The 23845-nt window shown below is 48.5% G+C and overlaps 4 protein-coding genes and 1 long non-coding RNA gene across 5 annotated transcripts; 2 read left to right on the top strand and 3 right to left on the bottom strand.

Moving 5' to 3' along the window:
* Nucleotides 1–129: 129 nt before the first annotated feature.
* Nucleotides 130–3070, bottom strand: tmed10 (transmembrane p24 trafficking protein 10). Its single transcript, XM_061269557.1, has 5 exons — nucleotides 2807–3070; nucleotides 2055–2175; nucleotides 1896–1969; nucleotides 1385–1511; nucleotides 130–1224 (listed from the first exon to the last, which is right to left on the bottom strand). Exons 1-5 carry the CDS (start codon nucleotides 2981–2983, stop codon nucleotides 1103–1105), a joined length of 621 nt encoding a protein of 206 aa, XP_061125541.1. The 5' UTR covers nucleotides 2984–3070; the 3' UTR covers nucleotides 130–1102.
* Nucleotides 3071–6844: 3774 nt separating this feature from the next.
* On the bottom strand, nucleotides 6845–9106 carry fosab (v-fos FBJ murine osteosarcoma viral oncogene homolog Ab). Its single transcript, XM_061269554.1, has 4 exons — nucleotides 8785–9106; nucleotides 8297–8524; nucleotides 8088–8195; nucleotides 6845–7908 (listed from the first exon to the last, which is right to left on the bottom strand). Exons 1-4 carry the CDS (start codon nucleotides 8929–8931, stop codon nucleotides 7318–7320), a joined length of 1074 nt encoding a protein of 357 aa, XP_061125538.1. The 5' UTR covers nucleotides 8932–9106; the 3' UTR covers nucleotides 6845–7317.
* A 3980-nt stretch (nucleotides 9107–13086) lies between these two features.
* LOC133146930 (protein c-Fos-like) lies at nucleotides 13087–15224 on the top strand. Its single transcript, XM_061271033.1, has 4 exons — nucleotides 13087–13221; nucleotides 13301–13474; nucleotides 13930–14037; nucleotides 14112–15224. Exons 1-4 carry the CDS (start codon nucleotides 13105–13107, stop codon nucleotides 14709–14711), a joined length of 999 nt encoding a protein of 332 aa, XP_061127017.1. The 5' UTR covers nucleotides 13087–13104; the 3' UTR covers nucleotides 14712–15224.
* Nucleotides 15225–16678: 1454 nt separating this feature from the next.
* LOC133146932 (uncharacterized) lies at nucleotides 16679–22523 on the bottom strand. Its single transcript, XR_009711451.1, has 4 exons — nucleotides 22382–22523; nucleotides 21997–22209; nucleotides 20757–20833; nucleotides 16679–16888 (listed from the first exon to the last, which is right to left on the bottom strand). It is a non-coding gene; the product is annotated as an uncharacterized LOC133146932 (long non-coding RNA).
* On the top strand, nucleotides 22433–23785 carry LOC133146931 (jun dimerization protein 2-like). The gene is made up of 3 exons (XM_061271034.1): nucleotides 22433–22627; nucleotides 22702–22806; nucleotides 22892–23785. The coding sequence occupies exons 1-3, from the start codon at nucleotides 22433–22435 to the stop codon at nucleotides 23081–23083; spliced, it is 492 nt and encodes a 163-aa protein (XP_061127018.1). The 3' UTR covers nucleotides 23084–23785.
* The last annotated feature ends 60 nt before the right edge of the window (nucleotides 23786–23845 follow it).

Raw genomic sequence — 23845 nt, 5'->3', positions numbered from 1 at the left:
CGTTTGCATTGCATCATTTTGACGCAGGGAAAGCTTTCTGCAAAGTATCTTTTATGCGTGTTTACTTAATTATCAGAACTACTGTTGTGTATATGAAACATTTAATGGAGTATAAGACCACGCAATAAATAACAAATCCATCCTGTATTTTATTCAGTAAAAGCCCAACACAAATTTACAAAATGCACCAGTCAACATAAAGATCAATGCACACGGTCGCTGCTAAAACAAAAAAATGAAATCCCCATGATAGATACCTTGATAATTAACCTTTATTAGACCGGAAGGTAACTTCTCCAAAGTCCATGTAACCGCACCTCCTTAAGTATCCCTAAAATGAAAATAAACCTAGAAAAATCATTGGGATGGATCTGCATGTACAAGAAATTGTCAAGTGTTACTTGTTGCTATCAAAAGTTCCGTTTAGCAAAATGCTTGAAGAGCAGGCTGTTGAACTAACATCTCCAGGCTATTTTACAAATGCTGCCAGTTGGCCATTTTAGATGGTGAGTGAGTGATAGCATAAATGAGTTCCAACATAACCTAATTTATATGGACCGAAGAGGGGGGGGGGGGGGGGGGGGAAACCCAACAACACATTAACAGTGACCAAGCCATTCCCCAAAAAGATAAACATGTGCATGGGATGGAGGGGGCGGGCATTTACAGTACGGAAACAAATAAAACTCATGACGTACGCAAATGTAGCGAGGCAACAAACTAAAGCAAACAATCAAATAGCCTTCACTTGATTTGGAGGATCTCCTCAGCGGCATGCTCGTGGCATGTCCGCTCCAAACAAAAACCAACTCATTGTTGACGGGAAGCCAGAAGATTGCAAATGGTGCTCGGTCGGTCGGTCGCTCCCGACACGCAGCGCTTGTCATGTTACAAACCGCAAAACAAAATAGGCCTGATAGCTTGTCATATTTTCCTTTTAATTTTTGCGTCTTGTTGGATCATAGCGGTTGTCTGGCATCTTTGAAAAAGTCAAATTCGAGCCCACCCCCAGTGGCTAAAACTTCCCTTGCCGTCCAGGAATGATGGATGTTCGGACGCGTGGGTCGAGCCGGATGACGGAGAAGGCCGGCCGGCTCCTCTTCTACTCGATCAGCTTCTTGGCCTTGAAGAAGCGGCGCAGGTAGAACACCTGCCACGTGGCCAGCCCGATCAGGCAGCACATGGAGAAGATGCTGAAGTACAGCACACGCGTGTTGGTAGACTCTGTCGGAGGCAGGAGGGAAAGTCAACATCTCCTTAGCGAGGACGGACGGACGGGAATGCCTTTTTGCTCAGTTGCAGTCTTTCCCAACGGTTATTGAGCCTAGAACCCGCAGGGCACGCCGGTAGGAAATCACTGCGCTAAAGCGATGGATGGATTTACCATTGGTGTCCCTCATCTCCTCCTCTCGCTTCTTCATGTAAGCAAAGTCGTTGACGATGGACTCGGAAAGGTCCTCCAGTCGCCGCAGCTCCACCTCGAGAGGCTTCAGCTTCTCCACCTTGGCAATCTGCACTCACAAGAAACATTTTGATAAACTCAGCCTTACCAATTGCAATCAAGCCAACACTCGTTCTTACGTAGGTCATCCAGTAGGTGTCAGTCTAAGACTTGGTGGCCACAATGAAAGCGTCGAACCAAAACGACAACAATTAGGAATCTATCAATGCAGCTCCTCGATAGGAATAAAATACGTACAAGACATTTTGGACACATTTATCATGCTATTGTAAAGTCCATGCTGACAGATGACAGTTGAGGTGGTCTTTGTGAGCTGGGGCCGCAGGGTTTGCGCCACATGTGCCACAATTCCCAGCATTGCTCCTGTATGCTTATTATCGAGCGCAGTGCGACAACACAACAGGGCTCGTAGAAGTATTGACGAAGCGAGTACCTCCTCATAGTTCTTGGCCTCCACGCCATGCTTCATGTCCAAGTTGACCAATTGGTCCTGCACTCTTCCGGTTCCTTTACAGAAAGGCAGCAAACAAATATCGATGTTAGGACTTGCTCAAAAAGAGTAGTAGCGTTATTTGATCAACTTGAAACTTACCCATGGGGGACTTGCTCTCAAAGCACACCTCAAACATTTCATAGTCCTCCGTGGTGAACGCAAACTTCCCTTTGATGGCATCGTCCTTGCTGTAGAGCAAATGGCTGGCAGAATCTGTGATCTATGACAAAAAGATTTGGACCATTTTTGGGGGGAGGGGGACTGTCCATAAATCAAGCCTCAGCAATCTTCAATTCAAATGGCGAGCTACCAGTTGGACACACACCAGAAATAACAAATGTGCTCAGAATGACTTCACATTCATTACAAGCAAGTCAATAAGGACATCGAGCTGTGCGATGACTGATCATGTTAACGACTTCTCAGAACAACCAAGCTTGCGAGAAGAAACGTGTACAGTTTGTGTTTTCTTCGTTTGACTTGAGCGTCATCGCATTCCCTGTTGGCGTATAGCAGCATGCTAACGTTAGCAGCGCGGCACGTTAAGAGTGACGTGTAACAGCCGGCGGAGCAAAACAAACATTACCTCCCTGCACATAAGCTACTCATTTTAATATTAGCATAAAAGCGCCTTTCACAAAGCCACTGCGATGTCGAAGTAGCGGTTGACGACATTTAGCATGAACTAATTAGCTGATTTAAACCAGGAAGTTGTCCTTTTGGGGCCCGCGTGTTCAGACGATGACAGAAAAAAGAAATCGACCTTAAATTGTGACTCCAAAGTTCATAAAAATGTGCTTCCGTCGATCCGTGGCCTTCGCCGGACGAGCCGGATATTCGGCGCGGCTCACCTTCAGGTTGGTTTTGGTGTTCGGCTGCTCGCTTATCTCGTACTCCCCGGTGACCAGCACATCCTTGTGGATCTCCTCCCGCAAGCACTTTCTCGAGTTGACCGGCAGGAAGAAGGAGATGGACGACGTCAATTCGACGAGAACTGGTAAGAGCAGGAACGTCGCGAACCGAGCCATGGCTGGGAACCTTTCTCACAGGCCGAGCAAGCGAGCAACCAACCAGCCACTGCCAGCTAGCTAGTCCGCTTAACGGCTTCCTGCTTCGGCGAAACGAAACCAGTTTGCTCCCGGCAGCAGCGACGCCACGAGGTCGGAGGGAGAAACTACACGTACACGTCACATTTTGACACATGAAAAAGTGTAAGGCAATAATGATGTAAAAAAAGAGGATTATTTTACGAGATGTTCCTATCTTTAAAAAAGGTACATTTTTAAATATATGTTTTTTTTCTAGATAGTCAAACTGGTCAATTTGTCTGGGGTCAATAGAGCAAGTGTGTGTGTGTGTGTGTGTGTGTGTGTGTGTGTGTGTGCGTTTTGAATGAAATAAACACTTTGGCAAAACCTTTTCTATTTAGTTTTTTTTATTTGAAAATGATTAGAGTGTATACAATCTGTATATTTGTTTCCATTGATGAATATTTCCATTTCTTCAATAATCTGTCTGGGCTTCCGGCCACCAAGCTTTTTTACTTGGAGTCAGTGTATGTGGCAGGATGAGAAATGGTGTTAAATATTAACTCCATCTGGGTCACAGACATCCTACACAAACAATAAATCTCTTATCGCTCACTTATTGCTCCACAACTCTGTCCAGTGTCACTCTCTGTCCTCCTAATTGCTCACGATCACGTTTAGAAGCAACGGCAGGGAGGGTGTCATTCAAAGCATCCCACCGTTCGCTGCGACTTCTCTGCCGGCAGCTCACGCACGAGTCGGTTACATAAAAATGGTCCGGTTTCCACGGAGACATCGCTCCTGAGCCCACCGGACGAGGCGGGGATACCGAGTGGTGAGTCTGGCGCAAGAACGACAATTATTGGATGGAGAAATCTCCCCGGTGTCGCAGCTCGGTGCGTCAAATGGCTTCTAAGAATAGCAACCTCCTCGACGCCACCCAGATGGATTTTCCAAGAATAACAGTGGTACAATTCCCCCCCCCTCCCCAAAACATGCCAGACGTCAGCAGATGTGAGCCACTTAAGAAGCATCGGATGGTGTTTCATAACCATCGTAAAGTTGAAGTCAATTCATAAACCGTCTTTGCAATTCCATTTTCCATGTTCCATTTTAGCAACCTGCTCCAAATAAAGTGCATGGGATTATTTTGCTCCATCTTTGTGATCATTTTGTTACACTAAAAGTAGAAGTTTGCTTAAGGCCAAGACTCGCTCACTTGGTCGGAGGCCAGAACGTAAATTTCCAGTGAAGCTATAACCATCTATCAATGAAACTTGGAACTGACGTGGCAATGACGTGACCTACTTTTTCAGAGCACAAAGATAAAAATTCTCTGAATGTGGCCGGGTGACGCAAGGCGGCGGCGCCGGCACGCCCCGTCCCGCCCCTTGGCGCTGATCGCTGTCAATTATTGAGATCATCAAATTGCGTACGCCAATCGCACTACGTGCAAAGAATGTTTGACTCTTCAGAGTGGAACAGGATATGATCTTCTGTCACGCTGGTTTGGCTTCCAAGCCATTCAAGTCCTGTCAAACGCAGTACATTTCCACAAAAGGAAATTCTGCAGTCAATTGATTTGGCAGTTAGTTAGTTAGTTAGTTAGTTAGTAAAGCTACGTGTCGGTCAGCTCGATGAGTATGTCACTATGCATAAAAAGTCTTGACATGTTCAAATTGGAGACAAGCAAGCTCTCAAATGACTTCACCTTATTTATTTTTCAATGAATGTTTTATTCCATTTTTAGTCTTTGGGGAAATGGTGTGGTATGTGCCCTAGCACCCTCTATTGACCACTCATTAGCATTTTTCTTGGGTTGTTTTCATGTTCAAAACGTCCAAACTAAAACCAGACCTTTTTTTTTTTTTGGACTGACGTTTCGGTACTTGTGCTTACGTGCAGAAGTGCACGTCTGTGCCTGGCTGGCACGTCTCAAGTGTTCTATTCAAAGCATCTCAGGTTGGCATGTGGGTGAACCTGCCTGCTTCATCGCCATCGTCATCACCATCCAGTCTACCTCACAACAACATCATCGCCCTCCTCCTCTTCTTTCCCATCGCCTTGGTTGCCTCCCTCCCTCCCTCCTTCCCCTGGGCTGTGAAGCCGACGCGTTTTGGCGTCATAGTGGTCTAATTTTACCGCTGTTGATGCTGATGTTATGGAAAAAAGAGGCACCTGCTATTTCTGCTGCTATAGCCCTCCATCCTCACGGGGGGTTGTGAGGAATATTAATAGACGCATATTAGGCACGTAGCATCTTTTGTTGAGAGGAAGAGGGGGGGGGGCAGACAGTCACCGCGCGACTCTTATGCAACGGCTAATAACACGTCCGGGCTACGCCAGTGCATCAGTGCCAAGACCGAAGCCGGCTGAATTGGTGTCATATGCGGAAATTTCCACGCCAGTCGCGCTTGAACAATAACTGGGTGTGTGAGGGTGATAACGTTCCTTACACGGGCACACAAAAAGAAACGGACGCACTCACACACCCCTTATGAGGCAAGCCGCCGCTCTTATACTGGGGAGAAAAAAAAAATACGCATGATTCAATGAATAAATGATAATTGCACAGAAAGGAAGGGTGGGGAGGATTAGGCGTTGCGTCATTTCTGCACGCTATTACTGTGGTAGATTGCTGGAAGTTTTTTACGCTTTTTAAAACGTGACAAAACCTTAAAGTACAACTTTGACACACACGGAGCAGCAGAATATAGAGGAATGTATTAACAAAACACACTTTTCAAAGCACGGTAAATATCCATAAATTGCAAGCAAAAAATTCTATCGAAAATACGACATGAATCGTCATGTTTCACATCGATATTCCAGGCAAAAAAAAAAAATCTCAAAAGACATACTCACCAAAAAGGACTGTTCTCCGGTGGGCGTGTCTGGCCGGCCGGCTCAACGGTGAACTGTCAATCAAATAGCACCATTATGTAAAAAAATACACTTCGCTTTATACGGTACACTTTTAATTGACACTAGCCAGCAACACGGAGATTCGGGGGAATTATTTAACCATAAACGTATCGAATGTAAGTGCAAACACCGTATAAGCACTGTTGTACGTGGCAAAAGTGCCATTTGTTTTGGACGTGTGCTTTATTTTGTGCAAAGCTGCGTTTGCGTGCATTATGTAGCAATTTCCGCTGCACCGTGGACTTTTGCTTGATGTATTGCGAGTGAGGAGGCTTTCCACCAGTGAGCTTTTTGCTTTCTTGCAAATTTGTGGTCGAGATGCAAACGACGTCGCTTTCGGATCCTCTCTGTTGCACAAGCTACCGCGAAGCTACCCTAGAATTGTTTTGTACCGTTTCCGTGCAATTTGATTGGGATTGACTAGACGAGAGGTGAAGCTCGAAATGGTCACCTTTGAATGCGTTTTGTGGCCACCGGCTTGCTCCAAGTCTCCATTTGGTCACGGAAGTGTGACGCCATCTCGCCGCGCTCAGCATTCGGAGGAAAAAAAAAAAAAAACACTGACGTCAGAGTTGTGTGACTTGTGCCACAGTTAACCTTGGCAACAGAAAGTACATGAAAAGAATCAACAGAACAAATGGTGTAGTGCTACTGTATAGCAGACGTTTAAAATGTCTGCAACTATACGGGTTGTTTTTAAAGAGTTGAAAAAATATAAACATCTATTCTGATATATTGCTAAATAATCTTCTTACATGTAAATCTTAAAATAGTTCAAAACTATAGCTTCAAAATGTATTTCAAAAATAACTGAATTTAAAAAACTAAAACTATATATATCAATTGTGTCATTCTAAACAAGTTGAATGTCTGCAGCGTAACCTTTCGATTCCTAATAAAGTTATGTGAGCGTACAAATGCCACCAGACCAAAGTGTCAATTTAAATATTGCAAGAGTTTATTTACATCAATCTATATATAACAAACATTGACTTCTTTTGTTTGCTTCTGTTGTAAAAAAATAAAGTCACATCTCATAAATGAATTCCCCCAAATCAGAAAAACTTGTGTTGTTTTCACAGAAAACTTTCATAGAACGTTCAGGACAGAGCACCTGTACCAATGGTTTAAGTTGTCAGGTTTTTTTTTTACCGCTGCTCCTCGGACAGGAAACACTACGACGACAACAAAGACGACTCTCGGTTATGTAGCACCATTAGAAAACAGATCGTACAAGAATTCGTAGGTTACTTGGTGGTAGTGAAACATGCTACATGTAAAAAGGCAAGCCATAGCATAAATAATTGTCCGTAGCTCTGTGATGGAGAGAGACCATGTGCTCTTTTGGAAGTCGAGTAGGAACAGAGGGGCTTCCGAGTCGCCGTAACTCCCAAGGCTCTCCGGGTGTCTTAAAGGGCCAGCAGCGTGGGCGAGTTGAGCGAGTCGGACGACTGCTCGTTGCCGCTGCTCCCCCGCCTGTGGGCCGCTCCGCAGCCAGGGAAGGCGTCGGCCTCGGGGAAGGTGAACATGAAGGAGGACGTGAAGGTGGTGCCGGTCGGCGTGCAGGTGACCACCGGCGTGCACAGCGGCAGCTCAAAGTCACCGCTGGTCACCGACGGGTGCAGCTGCTCCCAGTCCTGAGCGCCAGCGGACAGGTCCACCTCGGGGACCGAGCGCTCCACCTCCGTCTTGCTCAGCAGGTCCAGGGACTCGTCCAGTACCGAAGCGTCCAGGTCGCTCAGTTTGATGGCGCCGCCGGATGCGGCCGTGCCGGCAGACAGGCCGGAGAAGAGCGAGTTGGAGACGGCGGGGGGCTCGGCGGAGACGCACGAGCGGGCCGGCGAGACCGATGCCCGAGGGAAGTCCGAGTCCAACTCGGCGGGAACTTTGCAGATGGGCCGGTGGGCGGCCAGGATGAACTCCAGACGTTCCTTCTCCTTGAGGAGGTTGGCAATGTCGTTCTGAAGGCTAGACTTCTCGTCCTCCAACTGATCCGTTTCCTGAGAAGACGTAAAAGAGGAGAGGAATCAGTGGCGGAAATTGCAAGCTTGGCGTGCTGTGGGCGTGGCCTAGTCAGTGACATGAGATTGGCCGCTTAGTTTGCATGTGAGCGTCTGGCTGTGCACTGTGGCCAACAGCAGCTGTTATCGAGTGTATTCCAAGTGAGGCAGATACTTACAGCTTGGAGCGTGTCGGTAAGCTCCCGCCTCCTGTTGCGGCATTTGGCGGCCGCCTGCTTGTTTCTCTCCCGGCGAATCTTTTTTTTGGCTTCCTCCTCGGTTGAAATCTGAAAAAATTCAAAGACAAACTTAAGCCGTGTGTTCATGGACAAGAAAAGGCACATTTTCAAGACATCTGATGAAATAACAACCATCGTGAAATATTCACCTCTTCCATCCTGCCTCTCTTGGTGGTGCTGTGAGGGCGGGATGCCGACACCTTCACGGCCCCCCTGGGGTAGGCGGGGCTGGGCCTGGAGGTGGAGGAGTGTCCCCTGTGCGAGGGGGCCACCGAGGAGATGAGCGGCTGCACCATCCACTGCAGGTCGGGGCTGCTGGAGATGGCCGTCACCGTGGGGACGAACGAGGCACTCAAGCTGGTCAGCTCGGTGTAATCCTGCAGAGGGGCAAGAAAAAGGGACGTCAGCGCAATTCCAGGAAGGAGAAGGATGTTTTGGAGCCAATACTTTGGTCAAACATCCAACTTGCAAACTCGTATTTAATAAATACTACTGTCAGCCACGAAGGCACTCTTTCAACATTAACACTTCAATTGCATCCTGATTCCAATAAAATGCACCAAAGTTAAGCTTCATATTTGCATTTGAACAAACGTGCACTGCTCAAACGCTCCATTGTTATCATGATTTATGATACCTGAGATTGTGGCGAGCCCATGCTGGAGTAGGATCCGGCTGGGGACGCTTGGTAGTAGCCCACGTTGCTGTTGCTGTCAGCGGCCGGGGACGCGGTGCTGCACCGGGAGGAGGAGTCGCACTCCGGCTTGAAAACGTTGAACATCATCGCTCCGGCACCGAGGCAAATTCCCAAGTTCAAAAGGAAAGCGTGAGGAAATCCCAACCACCAAAGGCTCGCAAAGGTCCAATGGATCGAATACAATCAAATGACAAGAGCTCCAAAGGTTTGTTAGGTCTTGCTGTCTCGCCGAGCAGTTGAGCGTGAAGTGACAGGCGAGTCTGCTAGCAGCTCTTTTATAGTCTGCGAGCGGGCCGCTCGAGTGACGTCACGGGGGCGAGGGGGAGACACCGAGGGTGGAAAAGACAGAAACGCGGAAGAAAACGTCACGCTATCACAACACAAGACCTCTTCAAATACGTCTACCGTTCCAAATAAGCAGCAGTTAGTGACATTTAAAGGATAATTGTAGCAAAAAGTCCACATTTTGACAAGAGTCTTCCTCCCGCTTTCAAGGAATGGAAGATTCCGCTCCGGGATCCCCTGTACGTCATTTCCCAAATATGGCGCATCCTGTAAAAAGGGGCGGGCTCTGATGGTAAACCCGAGCGCTGGCCGCCGTGACGTTACGTAAGGCAACAAACACTCAACTTGTGAAAACGCAGCAACTAGCAAAGATAATGCTCAGCACAATGGGCGACAAGTGAAGTACGTGATGCAACCAAAACACGACACACCGCACAATCTTTTGTCGCCTTTTGAACGGCTTGTTCTCAACGACGGAGTGACCTACTTTCTTATATATATCTGACTATATATATATATATATATATATATATATATATATATATATATATATATATATATATGACTATAGTCATATAGTCAGACAAACGTCAGCCGGTGGATAAAAAGGAGAGGAAATATTTGAACATCATATCTATCAACGTGGATATTTTTCTGATGCCTAGCATATTTTTAAAAGTCAATTTAATCGGTCCTCCTTTTGGCCTAAAACAACTCCTAAACGCTACATTTAATGCCAATAATCTTTTACCTTGTCTTTAATTGAGAGAAAAAATATATACATATCAATTTTACGGGCAACAAGGTAGAAGAGTGGTCTTCCTAATTGTCAGTGGCTGTTTGATGACCGAGATTTAGTGATGGAAATGAAGATACTAGTGAAGTTGTGGACCGACCTCAACAAAGAAACAAAAGAGCCCATGAATTTATTCAATCAAATGTATTCATTTAAAGTTGGTTAACTAATATAGTAATCCGCGGCAAAGGTCATTCAAAAGATGATGGTCAACTCAAGTCATTAGAAAACAGAAACACAGCAGTGTCTTGAGATATGATCTTAATTTGACCAAAATGGCGACTTCAAATTCTCCTATATTTACCCTGATAAATGAACGGAAGAGATTTGAACGTGCAAATCTTTGGCCTGTGGGTGCCATTTTTCGCTTACGTGTTAGCATTGAGCAAGCGGGGCATACCTAAGGTAAAGTTCTTTGGTATGTCAATTTGTCGACTTCCAATACATTTTTGAATGAGTGTTGTTAGTCGCCTAAATGTTGAACAGAGGCTGTCAAATTCCTTGTCTGGCGCGCCCAAACATGGCGAATAAAAATTCTCGAATCTTGAAATGCTGGCGTGCAAAGCAGGCCATCCGTTTGCGTGCGGTGTGGTGCACGTTCCAAGCCCCGCGGCGGTGCTCGTACTTTTCTCTCAAACAGGCGTGTCGCACTTGCAGAACAAGATGGTTGTGTGTGTAAATGTGGGCGAGTACATTTCCAGGTGTTGCCTGAGAAGGACAAGAGGGAATCCTGTGACCTCTCCTCTTCTCACCTGCATGGAGGACAGACAGGTAGAGCAAGGGCATTGTGCTTTGACAACCAACCAAAACCAAACCAACCAACGAACATTGTCATTGCCACGACCGACCTCCCTTCACGTGAAAGATTTTGCGTGCTGCACAATCATGTTGTGCAACACTTCCAGCGAATGCGGAACGAGGTCATAGTTCAATTTATGCTCATTATTTATTGTGTTAATGCAATGATGTAATAGTAACTCCACGAGACAGAGTATAACTGCTGAAAACAAGTTTAGAATGTGCATTATTGTCGATATCACGCCGCTTGAAAGCTTTGTGTGTTTTCTTTCCCGCGCTGGTTGTTGTTGTTGAATATTCCCGATCGCCATGGCAACACTCCACCCCTTTCGCGGTAGTGACGTCATCGTTTCGCAGGGCAACTGAGATTATTTATGTCAACAAAGTGGCATTGCTCGACGGCAGGAAAAAAGGACCAGACTCCTCCTCGCTCCGGCGGGGTTTGTACTCAGTGACGTCACGGGCGAAGCTTCCAGAAAGACGGCAGAGTGAGACCTCTTGCGTGGATTCCTGTCTGTGAGCGTCGTGGCTGAAATAGGACACCTCTGCAGGCGATGCGAGCGTGCCATCTTCTCCTATTTGCTTTGGGTCGCATGGTTGGCAAATATATTGCATAATTGCATCTTCCATGACATACATATTCGGCGTTAGGTGCTGCCATTTGTGTATTTTTATTTTCAAGTCCTAAATCAACCAATGCGCTGATGTTGCCCAGTTAAAAATAGCCTTTTTCGAAGGTGAACTTTGAACTCCCTGGCTAACGATGTGCCAGTAAATAAGCCTCCTCCGAGCCCGACCCCTCCCTGGCAGAAGCGGCAGCGGCTGCCGGGAAGCCCAAGAGGCCCCCTTTCTTTTCTTTTCCTTTCCTTTCTTTTCTATTCCGTTCACAATGGCCCGCTTTCGCTTTCCCCGACTACCGGTCACTCCAATGGCTCTGTGATGTCATCAGCGAGCTAAAAATAGCCCGTAGAAATCACAGCAGTGAAGTCAGGGGACCCATTTTGGTTTTGGACTTTGTTGTATTGTTCTACCACTCTATTTATTCATTCCTGGTTTGATTGACTGGTTTTCACTGACAAGCGCTTTGTGACACCTCAAGCTGTTGTGAAATGCGCTCTATCAACTTGTATTGTATTCTTTCACCATCTTGCTGCTTTCTCACTTTCTATTCAGGCACTAATGAATAAAACTTCGACAGGGTTTTGGCTTGGTGCCATCTTATCATTTCGGCAGGACTAGTCGTAGAATTTGATTGACGCTGACTGCGAATAATGCAGACACGCCCACAGCGTTTGAGGCAAGAAAATGTCTATTTTGCTTGGAGTTTAAAGTCTCATTCGTAGACTGCATTCAAATTTAACAAGGTTTTTTATCGGCAAAAGTGGACTTCTGGCATCTCTGATTATACAAATACAGTAACAATTTGTTGCCGGTGTAACATGGGTGACGTAATGGACGTTTAAGTTCTTCATTGAGTGCTAAAAACCTAAATAAATCACTAACGGTCAATTAACAGACCCCCCCCCCCCCTTCTGTTGCGTCTGGAGCCGTCCCAAGCGCCCCCTGCCTGCCTGCACTTGTGCGTCCCTGTTCACCGGAAATGCCATATATGGCGCAGAGGGTATTTATGCTTCTTTTTTTTTGTTGACGATCTATCGTTTCGATCAGATGCACAGACGTAAAAGACAACACGAATTGTATTGAATTAAGGCACCTTTTTATATAAATAAAACAAATAATTACAAATAAATTGTAAGAAAAAAACCGGAGCACGTGAGCGCTGTGCCTCGTTGCATAAGCCAGCTGTGCAAAATGACGATTGCACAAGCTGACTGAGCAGAAATAATGTTAAAAAGAAGGGATTGCTATTGGAAATTAATCTTATTTCTCATAAAACGAGTGTATATATTTTTTTTTAAAAAAACGGGCCACGGGTCACGTTGCAGGTATGATCCGGTAGCTGCATGCGTTCAATGACGTCGTTCATTCATGACGTGCAGATAGATGCGTGGGGTGCCGCCTCGAACAAGACTGTTCTACTTCCATCATTCGCATTGATCGAAACCTATTTTCATTGGATTATCATTGATTGTGGCTTTCCGATTGTTACTTTCACGTGCTACATTGGCGCACCGTTGCTTCTCCCCCTAACCCCAGCGAATGGTTTGCTCTCGTACGTTTCATTCATAAAATCCAGCTCACTATAAAAGGCGGGTCGTCCTGCCACTCGCTGCACTTTGCAACATTCACCAAGGCTGGCAAATGGAAGATAAGTGAGCATTCGTATGCATTATTTCATATCCTCTGCCTTTTTCAGACGCATCTAAATGTGCGCTTTTCATTTCTTTTGATAGTTAAGGAAAAGAAAATCGAAAGAAATCATGCACCCGGATTATTCCTCGGACTCGTCGTCGTCCAGCTGCAGCACAGCATCGCCTGGCGGGGACACTCTTGGGTGCAGCCTGCAGCCTCTGTCACCGGCACCTGACAACGACCAGGTAAAGAGTCAGAAAAAAGCATTATTATTACAATCGAAAGAGAAAACAAAAGACGCACTATTTCTTTTGGCGGTGTCAGGAGGTGGAGAGCGGCGCGTCGGACTGCGTGGTCCCCAGCGCGGATGCCATCTCGCCGGATCGGTGGCGCACGTCTCAACCGAGCGTCTCGCCTTCCAAAGAGGGCAGCAGGGGCCAGACGCCTTTTAAGAAGAAGGCCAAGCCCTCCGCCTGCATAAAAGGGCACAAAAACAAGGTACGGGAAAGACGACGCTGCAATTGGTTTATCTTCGGAGCCTGCAGCGCCTCTGCATCACGATTCAGTGCAGGGACATTGTGGAGCGGTTCTTGTTCTCATCGCCTAAATATTTTCCCGTCTACTGGGGCGCATGAAAATGGTAATAATTGTAAAACCTGTTTTAACATTTCTAATTCAATTGAAGTGAAAGTGATCACCTTTCAATGTAGTAATAATGATGATAGTAAAACGAGTGAAATGCACAGTCCCACCGCTAGATGGCGACAACAGACTTCCTAACAGCAGGTCACCGTCAAGTCACACTGGTTTCCTTACAGTGGAAGATTATCATCCTTGAGAAGTTTTGACTTTTGAAACCTATTTTTCATCTAAACTTTTGGCGATCACATAACGTGTGGACTTTTTTTCTCGGTGTGCATCCATGTGCCTGTTTTTGTCGATTGCGTCTGCAGCCTTCCAAAGAAGAGGACGAGAGGCGGAGAATTCGCCGGGAGCGGAACAAAATTGCTGCGGCAAAATGCCGGAACAGGCGCAGGGAGCTGATCGACACGCTGCAAGCTGTACGTGTCAAGGAAATCCTATTGTTTATCTCTAAAGAGCATATGAGCGATGCCTGACTTCCCCTCCCCGCTAGGAAACTGACCAACTGGAAGAGGAGAAGTCCATCCTTCAGTCGGAGATAGACGAGCTCCTGAAGGAGAAGGAGCGCCTGGAGCAGGTGTTGTCCTCGCACGACTCCTCCTGCTGTAAGCTGGAGGAGAAAGCTGACGAGGACGAAGACACGATGACGTCGCCCGAAAGCCTGGCCCAAGTCCGCTGCATCCCGGCCGCCGCCATCTTCGGCAACTCCAACCTCCTCCTGTCCTCCAACCTGGAGGAGGACCAAGACGAGAGCCTGGAGGATCTGAAGGACGACCTGGACGACTTGGTCCCCAGTCTTGAGATGGAGGCGTCCGAGGAGGGGGAGGCGGCGGCCGGGGCCTTCGTCCCCGACATCGTGGACCTGAGCGGGCCTCTCTGCCTGCCCGACTGGGAAACCTTGTACAAGTCGGTGGCCGACGACCTGGAATGTCTGGCCGCGCCGCTCGCCGCGTCTTCCGGCCCCTCGTGGGGGGGGGGCATCTACCGCACCGGCGTCTTCTCCTTCAACTTGGCCGACTTGGACGCCCTGGCGGAGGACGCCCGGAGCGGCCCGGAAGACAGTCTCAACTCACCGACGCTCCTGGCGTTGTGAATGGAAAAGGGAAAAAAAAAAAAAAGCAAGTACAATGTAGGGTGAATCATATCCGTACTATATATCAAATATCTATCGTAAAAACGCCAAACTGTGATCTAGAGGGGTTCACTGTACTCTTGTTTTTTTTTTGGGTAGTGTATGTTTGCTGTTGTTGAAACTTCCAAAGTGCAGCGGGGGCTGAATTCTTCCATTCTGGTGCAAGTGCGGTTGTCCAAAATGAACGCTTCACAAATACATGCATGCAAATCTCTTACAACAAGTGTCTTTTATCCCTTAGCTGTCATGTAAAGGCGGATCGAAACATGTATAGGTGCTGTAGACAAACTTGTGATGTAACAATTACCAAAAGAGTCACCGACGTGTAGCATTTTACGTCTTGCCATGTAATGTCATATTTCAATGTTTGTGCCATCTCTATTTTACTGGGACATATTTTATGACATAGTTTATTTTTTTACAGATGGAAAATATGCGATGCAAAGAGGGGAAAAATAAACGGTGACATTGAAACATGGAGCGTTATATTTAGAAGGAGGATTATATAAAATTCATTTGTGGAGGAGTGGGAGCTTGACTTGAATGACTTATTCATTGCGTTTTCGAAGCTCCGCAAAAGCAACGTCCTCAACGACGTGCTGACGTCACGGAGCGAGCTGCGTCACGTCCGTTGACCACATATGGAGCGGGGCGGGGAATAGCAGGCTGTTTTGTTTCTAGGGCAACGGCCGTAACGCCGAAGAGGGAGCGTTTTTTTCGTCCTCTCTTTTTTTAACCGAACGTTAATAAACAACCACGAGTTTCGACGATAGTTTCAACCATAGTTTCCCGTAACAACGTCGATCACGAGCTAGCAAAGAAAGTCAAAGCAAAACGGGGACACGACTCCGCCGCATGTGTTGGTGCGTTCAAGGTCACTGTGCGATTCTAAGATTTCAGTTGGTGAGTTCAGACACATTAGGGGGCGCTGCAACCTTCACGGGCTAACGACACTCACTTGCCACAACATTGGGCAATAACGTGGACTCTTATCAAAATTCTACTAGCAAGGCGAACCAATGGTTTATTTTAGTTGAGCTCTTTGTGAATAGAATTTGTACTGTATCACCACTGTGCGGCATTGTGCAGGTGTTCCCAATATTGTGGCCAGTGAGTGAGTGTACATGTCCCAGAGTAGAATCCAGCGCTTCCCGTTTTGAAATTCTAGCTGAATTGCTGGACAGAGCCGGGCAAATAGTTAGGTAGGCGCGTGAACACAGAGGATATCAAAAGTCTACACACCCCTGTTCTTGTGGACTTGATGAATCGAGTGAGTCGACTTTCCTCCTACAGTAGGATGGTTAATATTTGGAAAGCAGCTTCGTGGAAGTCATCAGTCTGAGAGCTTCCTGCTAACATATAATACAAAGGCCATTGATGGGCTGACGTCGCCACGCGCTCGCCATAAATGGTGACTCGGCCCCGTGACATTGATTAATGGCCGTAAATGTAGCACTTCCCTGGGAATGTAAGCGCAAGCGCGCTGGGGATGTGGAAAAAGTGAGCGCAAATGTGAGACATGCAACAAGAGGATGGAGACAATCCGTCCAAGGAACAAGCCGACGATGGGACCATTCTTTCACGCATCGGGCTTTGTTTATTTCAAAACGGTCCCACTTGGTATTTGATAAGAGATTGAAAAGTTTTTTGGTGCTTCCTTAAGCATTTATTACATTTTCATGGGAACTATTAATGATCATAAATGAGCTATGGGAATAGTACAGATTTCTTTCAGCACAACTGCAAGAATGGCAAAGATGTCAGTTGCTGAAATCAAGAGCGCTTGGCCGCCAATTTCCTGTTCTGCCCCGGCCGGCTCTTATGAAATATGGAAAGATTTACAAAAAAGTGCCAACGGGCGTCTGCGAGGATCCCGAAAGGAGAACAACAAGAAGGAAGGAAGCAAATTAATAGGGACCGCTTGCCTTATTGTGTCTGCAGTGCGGTCAAGGAGGACGAATGAGTCAGGACGGGACGGGACTGGACTGGACGCTGTCTGGCGTGGGCCACGGGTATTTCCCAGAGAGGTGGCACGGTTGTGCAGAAAGGACATCGCCCAGCAGACGTGAAGCAAATAACACTGACTGAGCTGCACGCTCACGTGAGGAGGCGGGCGGGCGCCTTTCGGGGAACGACACCTGCCGCCGGGAAACACATCAATGATGAGAAACACAACTTAAATACAATCAGCCAAAAAGTCCATTTGACCTCAGGCTCATTTGACTTGTTGACACTCTTCTCTGTGCTGTGTCAAATTGACAAGACATTGACTTTTGTTTCACTCCGACCCATTAACGCGGAGTCCAAATGCGATTTGACGATATCAGATCATTTCGGGTTTGTTTTCTTGCATCCAAGTGACAACTTTGCTGCAAAGAGAGCCGTGACCATCTCGTCCTTACACAACGTGGCTTCTGCTTTATTAACCCGCTTGGCACCTCTGAAATGTGTTCCGGGTCTATGTTTGGAGCGAGTGTGACGCACGCACACGACCCCCTCCCCCACAGATGTGAGACATAAATCACAGCAGAGCCAAATTAGAAGCTAAAAAAAGGGGAACACAGTGGGGGATTTGAGGGGAGGGGGGGCTGGAATAACCCCGGTGGCATGCTTTGTGACTGGAACAATTGAGTACGTTGACAAAAATATGAAATTAGTCAAGAGTGGACAAGCTTGAACTAAGACACATGGCAACTTTGGCGAGTCGAGTCTCGAACACCGCACGTCGTCTTTCCAATGCAGCGCATTCCTATTTTGTTAACCATTGTGAACACGAGGGGAAAGCAGAGAGGCCAAAATTCACACGCTTGGAATTTTCTGGAACTTTCCTTAACAACATGCAGCCAATCGTGAGACGTTTCTTCAACAACAGCGAATTGTGACTCAAGCAAAACAGCACTTAAGGGCACTTTAAGGCCAAAGAAAGATGGCGGTCGGTCGCCCTTGCAAGATTTATAGCGTCGGAGTTGGCGGGCCAGCTGCAATAACACGATTTCAAGTTGCATGTGAGGTCGTCCGTAGCAGTCAACGGAAGGCGCGCGACGAATGGCAGGTGTCGACGAAGGGGGCGAACGAGGGTTAAGCAAAGCAAATAAAAAGCCAGTCAAGTAAGTGTAACTTGCGTAACTCGTCAAGTGGGAATAAAAGAGGAAGTGCAAATCAACACTTGTCATGCCAGCCATAATATAGCCGTACGTTTAAGTGCAAGCAGAAATACTGCTTTTTCAATGCGCACACACACATCCTAAAAAGAGAATCTTTGCTAAGCCTGTTCCAATACTTTTGCAGGGGACGCTAGACTGCGCTTGCATTGAGTCCGTGCGATCGTGGCACTTGTTTCTATGTAGCGGCTCCTGTCAACAGCAGCAGAGGCGCCTGCCTGGATGAGCGTCCAAAGTTTTCCTCTCCGCTTGTGTATGTTTTCGGTTGCTAGGGGGCGGAGTCAGCCGGGCGTCCAGCCCCGCCCCTCCGTCCGTCCTCTTGCATGAGTCTCATGCACGCTTACGTCTGGCTCGGCCACTTCCGCATTCCGGAGTTCTCCCAGACCTGGCCCACTACTTAAGCGGGCTGATGCAACCACTCGGGCTAGTCCCCGAACCCGAAGCCGACTCTGGGAAAAATATAAATCGCTCATCCCATCCGGATTGTTTTGATTTTCGTTTGTTTAGACGCACAACAGGTAAGCGCGCGACCCGCCGTCGCCTTCCTTCCTTGCGTCGCTTCTGCGTTATGATGATGATGATGATTATTTTGATCGGTTGTGAGTACACGATGTAATTTTTTTTTTTTGGAATTGCTACTTGGAAAAATAGTCGCTGCTCGGCCATGTGCTGTGCTCTGCACCGCGCTGCAATCAATCCCTTGTAAACTTTGCCGTGCGTGTTACATGGTCGTAGGGGATGTGTGCGCGGCTGGCACGACGCGATATGCCAGCTTGCTTCCTCTAATAACACCACGCACGCCAAACGATCCAGCTTTTTCATTTTTCACCGCACTGCACCGCACCGCACCGCACCGTCGGTTCCTCCGCTCGCGGAGACACTTATGTAACGCCAACACGTCGCAGGATGACGACGGCAAGCCAAGTTCCGCCCGCGCTCGCCCAGACTCGGCTCACTTTGCACGCGTTTCAGATTGGAACCGGTAAAAGCGGGGAGTTCAATCGCAACTTCCCCAATATTGTCACCTCGCAGCTATAGAGACAAGTGAAAGGTCACATACGGCCACGTCGGATATCCGATTACTGTTCGTACGTGTCGTTTATGGAAGAATTTTGGTTGAGCGTAACAAGGTCGTAAACGATCGCAAAGACTGCTTCTTTATTGTCAACTTATCAATGTTTCTGTGTGAATACATGTCGATCGTTTGCAAGTATTCCTTAGGCAAAAGGTGTATTTGATTCGAATGGGATTCAGATAAAATATATTTAAAAAAATACAGTACAGAAGAAAAGAACGTGATGCTCTTCATTCAATTGCTACATACTCTGCTGGCTCATGTTTACACAAATGACTCAAGCGGCAAACTTTTCTGACCGCTGCGTTAAAATTAAACGCTAATCAATCATGCTATTTCTCCACAGTGTGCGAACACGGTTGCACCATTGACGGAAGAAGTTCTCTTTGAGTGAGTATTGTGCATTTACCAAACCTTTCGATTTAAGCAATCCATTGTGTGACTAAGGTCAACGAAAATAGATGTCAAATAAGGGAAATTTTTGGAGCCATTCATCTAAACGAACCTCAAGCTGTCGAGGCTCCTGGTCTGCCTGAAATAGTTGAGGCCGACCGACCGTGGAATGGCAACTATGATGTGATGGCAGGCATGCATGCGACCTGCGAGTTCAAAGGTTCAGCCTTTTCCAAATCGGTGACTGGACCAGTCTCCAGCTGCTGCGACGCGTGTGTGACGCGTCGACTCGCCTTTGGCTCTATTTGTGTCGTTGGGGCACGTTTTGACGAACAAAAAGAAGGGATTTCTGCCGTCGGCAGGCAGCTCGGGGCTAAAGGTGCTGAGAGCCTGGAGGTGGGCGCGCGGGCGGTTTATTTTAAGTAGAAATGCCTTCCAGTACCTACGTCTGTGGGGAGCTGGAATTGGCGAGCTGCACCGCAGTGCACACACTGCAGACGCATTGCGGGCCCGCCAGCCAACTAGGCAACAGCAAGCCCCCAAGCCCCTTTGCACTGCTGATGGTGCCGCCTGATCATTGTTGGCCCTGTAAATCTTTTTTTAAATATGGGCTCCAATAGGCAAAAGCGCGTTTCATCACAGTGTGCCGGATGGATGACGAAACACGGGACAAAGGATGGAAGGGCATGCGGGTGTTGCATCATCTCACAACGGTGGCGTCAACAAATCACATTTTCTGGCCACGGCTCGCTCGGCCAATTTCTTCTCGTGGAGGGTTGCGGGTCGGATTTGTCACGGGTGGGAACCGCCGTGGCTTTTTGTCTGCCGTTATTGGATCTATCAAACAGGCCCACCCAAGAGGCAAATCCCTTCGGGCCGATGACGGCGAACAGCTTATTCTTTGATTGTTGCAATTTTCCGCGTATAACTTTGCCGCCCGCCCAGACGGCACCTCCTACCCTATGTCCACCCGCCGGGCCTCGCATCTAGGCGCCGGCTCCCGGGCCGGTTGTCCCGACGCGCCAATGAAAATAGGACGAGGGCTCGCAGGAATGTCCGTCCTGACTCTCAAGACAAATTCTCCGCTTTCCCGGGAGCGTCGCGTAAGGCCGAGCGACTGAGCGCAGATGGTAACGATGACGGCTGAGACGTTGGCCGGAGATGGGGAGCGAGCGTGCCTTGGCCTCCGGCCTTGCCGCTTACCGCTCGCAACTCGGTGAAACATTTCATCCGGGCGAGATGCTGCTGTGCAGCCTTTTTCAATAGCTGTGGCTGATTCCATGTTGGAAAATGTTCTGGCTCTTCCCGTAATTTCAAACACCAAGTCTGGCGGCCAAAAACGCTTTGTCTCAAGGTCAAGCAAGCCAAGTTAATTACCTTTTGGTTTAGGTCCCGTCCCACGGCGGTGCGAGGGTTTCGGGACAGGCGGCCGAGCGCTCCTCGGATTTCCACTTCTGCGTGACGAGAGAAGGGGAAAACAAATCAAAAGCTGGAGCACATGGTGACAAATGGAACTGAGCGTTTGCTCAAAACAACAACTAGCGTACAGTGTAGTGGCCCTGTAAAAAAAACAAAAAAAATGCCTTTGAAAGAACCCCCCCCCCCCCCTCACATTGACGGCGGCTGGAGGGAATGCGGATAATGGGGGCCGCCGGTCGTCCCGCTGGCTATTGAGAAGGAATTCCACAGCCCTGCTAATTGTTCTCAGGAAAGACTCAGGAAATGGAGCGAGCTGAAAGTGAGCCCAGGCACTCCAAAATGTATGCGTGAAGCCAGCCAGACTACGTTTAGGCCGGGAACCAGAACCAACATTAAGCGGGTCCTTCCTATATTTCACAGCTAATACATGAATGACATTTGGTGGCGTCCTTCGTGCTGGAGACGACAAACACTTTTCAGGTTCTTTTCAGAAGCTCGCGCCCAAAGGGGAATTTGGTCGGAAGTGGAACGAGGCCCGGAGCGGGTTGCCCCTGCCCTGCCATAGAGGGACCCGAACGACATTGTTTTTTCAAATGGTTTTGCTTTCTCAAACGACTGTTGCTCTCGCTCGGCTCGCATGTGGGCCGGGTCGGCCGCCGCGCAAAATGAAAAAGTCCTTGGCGCGCTCGGCTCCGACGTCCCTCGCGGGAGTTTCACAGAGAGGCAATTTTGTCGGAGAAAGATCTTTACCAGAGCTGTCTTGTTCTTTTCCTCTCCAGCAAAAACAACAGGCGGCTGCCAAGCGCCGTGTAAATGGGAGTTATACATGAAGTGAGCGAGCGAGAGAGGGGAAAAAAAGGAGGGAGGGAGGGAGGAATTAAATGATCAAATGCCTCATTTGCCTCACGCTGGCTCTGCATCGAACCCTTGGAGCGAATAAGTCACGCAGCCCGAACGAAGAGGTCACGACAAATGCAGACGCGAGCTTGCCAGCGCAGGTGGACTGCCGGACGGACGGACGCTTTTCTCCTGACGGCGGCCATTTCTTTGCCTACTTGCGAGTCAATCGATTTTTTTTCTTCTCTTTCAGTCCAACCGTAAAAAAGTTTGCGCTCCATATGCTGGGGTGGAGTGCGTTACGTAAGCTCCCTCCCTCCCTCTATGGCTTTTGTAACGGCTCAAGTCTCGTCTAACTTACCATCCATCGTTGGCTGTCGGCTCGTCGGACTGCAGCACAGTCAGCTGTTTGAGAGCGCGCCACAATAGCGCTCTTTGTTTGCCGCGTCTGAGAGGGGCTTTGTCGGGCTCTCGTCCAACCTGTCCGGCCGGCGGCGCACGGAAGCCGAGGAGGGGGCCGTTCGGGAACACAACTGGCAACGCGCTCGCCGCCGCCGCGGCGATGCGGCAAGTTCTGAAATCAAAGGGCTCAAAGGTCAGATGATTTGAAATTGGAGCGGAATGTGGATGCCAATCAAATATTTTTACAAACGCTTCTTCTTTCCACAAATGACTTTTGGGTTTGCCCCACTGTACGTTACCAACCAAGCGATCTGACGAAGGACTCTGCCGGGATACAAACTCACAAGGCTTTTGCTCTCCTCCCAACAGCAGCGGCGGCGGCTGCCGGGCGGGACATGATGCCGGGACAGATTCCGGACCCTTCGCTGGCGGCGGGCTCCCTGCCCTGCCTGGGCCCGCTGGCGGGCATCTCAGCCACCACGCTCACCGACCAGCTGAAACTGGCCGACTTCCACCAGCTGGGCGCCATGTTCTCGCCGCTGCACTTCCTGGGCAGGCTGGGAAAGAGGACGCTGAGCATCAAGACAGAGGTGAGGTTCCAGATGCGGTGCCGCGGCCGGCCCGAAGTGAAATTCAAATCTGACCGTCGGCTCCGACCCTGCAGATGGATGAAGACGAAGAGCGGAGGAAACGACGGCGAGAGAAAAACAAAGTAGCGGCGGCGCGATGCCGGAACAAGAAGAAGGAACGAACGGACTTCCTTCAAAGGGTGACTCTTCCGACGCAGACCCGAGCGATGCCCCCCCCTCGCCGTCGTCGATCTGAGCAATGCCCATTTGTTTCCCTCCCGGCAGGAATCGGAACGTCTGGAGATGGTCAACTCGGATCTGAAGGCTCAGATCGAGGAGCTCCGGCTCGAGCGGCAGCAGCTGATGGTGATGCTCAACCTGCACCGGCCCACCTGCATCGTGCGCACCGACAGCGTCAAAACCCCCGAAAGGGAGGCCGACCCCCTGCTGGAGCAACTGTCCACCGACGCCAAGTGAAGGGGGGAGGGCGGGGACGCAGAGGGAACCCCCCCCCCCGGGCGTATGTCACACGTGCCAATATCACATTTCCAAGTAAGCACTTGAGCTCCAAGCTGGCCACATTTAGGGACTGGACACACAGACGTGCAGTTGTGTGCAAACAGGAGGCGGCTGTGTCCGCGGCAGACCGGAAAGAGCTCCGGATTGGTTGCCGTGCCGGTGACACCCGCCGTGCCTCGTCACCGACGTGCCGGCTCCGCATATGAAAGGAAACGGCAGCCGGGAAAAAAGAAAAAAAAAGGGACCAATGGACACTGGTGGGGAAAAAGCCTCAAAGAACGCTCAGTGCTCTGGCGGAGCGCCGTGGCCACTTTTGCTTGACTTCTGGCGTACCATACTCGGTGCAAGTGCACCACCATTTATTTTGTATACATCCTTTGGATTTTATAATATTTTGCATTAGCTGCCCGCAAACGACGGCGGCAGTTACCGGTTGAGCCGACGCGTGATGACGCTGGCGTCATGGAATAGCACATAAGGAAAAAATAGAAAAAAATGTTTACACTCATTTATTGTACTTGTTTTCTACGCCCCGAAATCCCCGGCGATCACTTGATGTGATTCTTCAACCTACAGCGTTTTGTTGATGAGCAGTATTTCAATGTCTGGACATGTACGACTCTGTTACCCCGTGTAGATTAAAATCTATTTTTGAATTCACTTGGAATTGTCCTCCCTTTTATAAAACATACCATGAAAAGGGGCCGTTTGTCAACACTG

Source organism: Syngnathus typhle, linkage group LG22 (assembly GCF_033458585.1).
Source record: "Syngnathus typhle isolate RoL2023-S1 ecotype Sweden linkage group LG22, RoL_Styp_1.0, whole genome shotgun sequence".
NCBI classification, from domain to species: Eukaryota; Metazoa; Chordata; class Actinopteri; order Syngnathiformes; family Syngnathidae; genus Syngnathus; species Syngnathus typhle.
The sequence above is the reverse complement of the archived record's forward strand: the minus strand, read 5'-3'. Positions and strand labels throughout refer to the sequence as shown.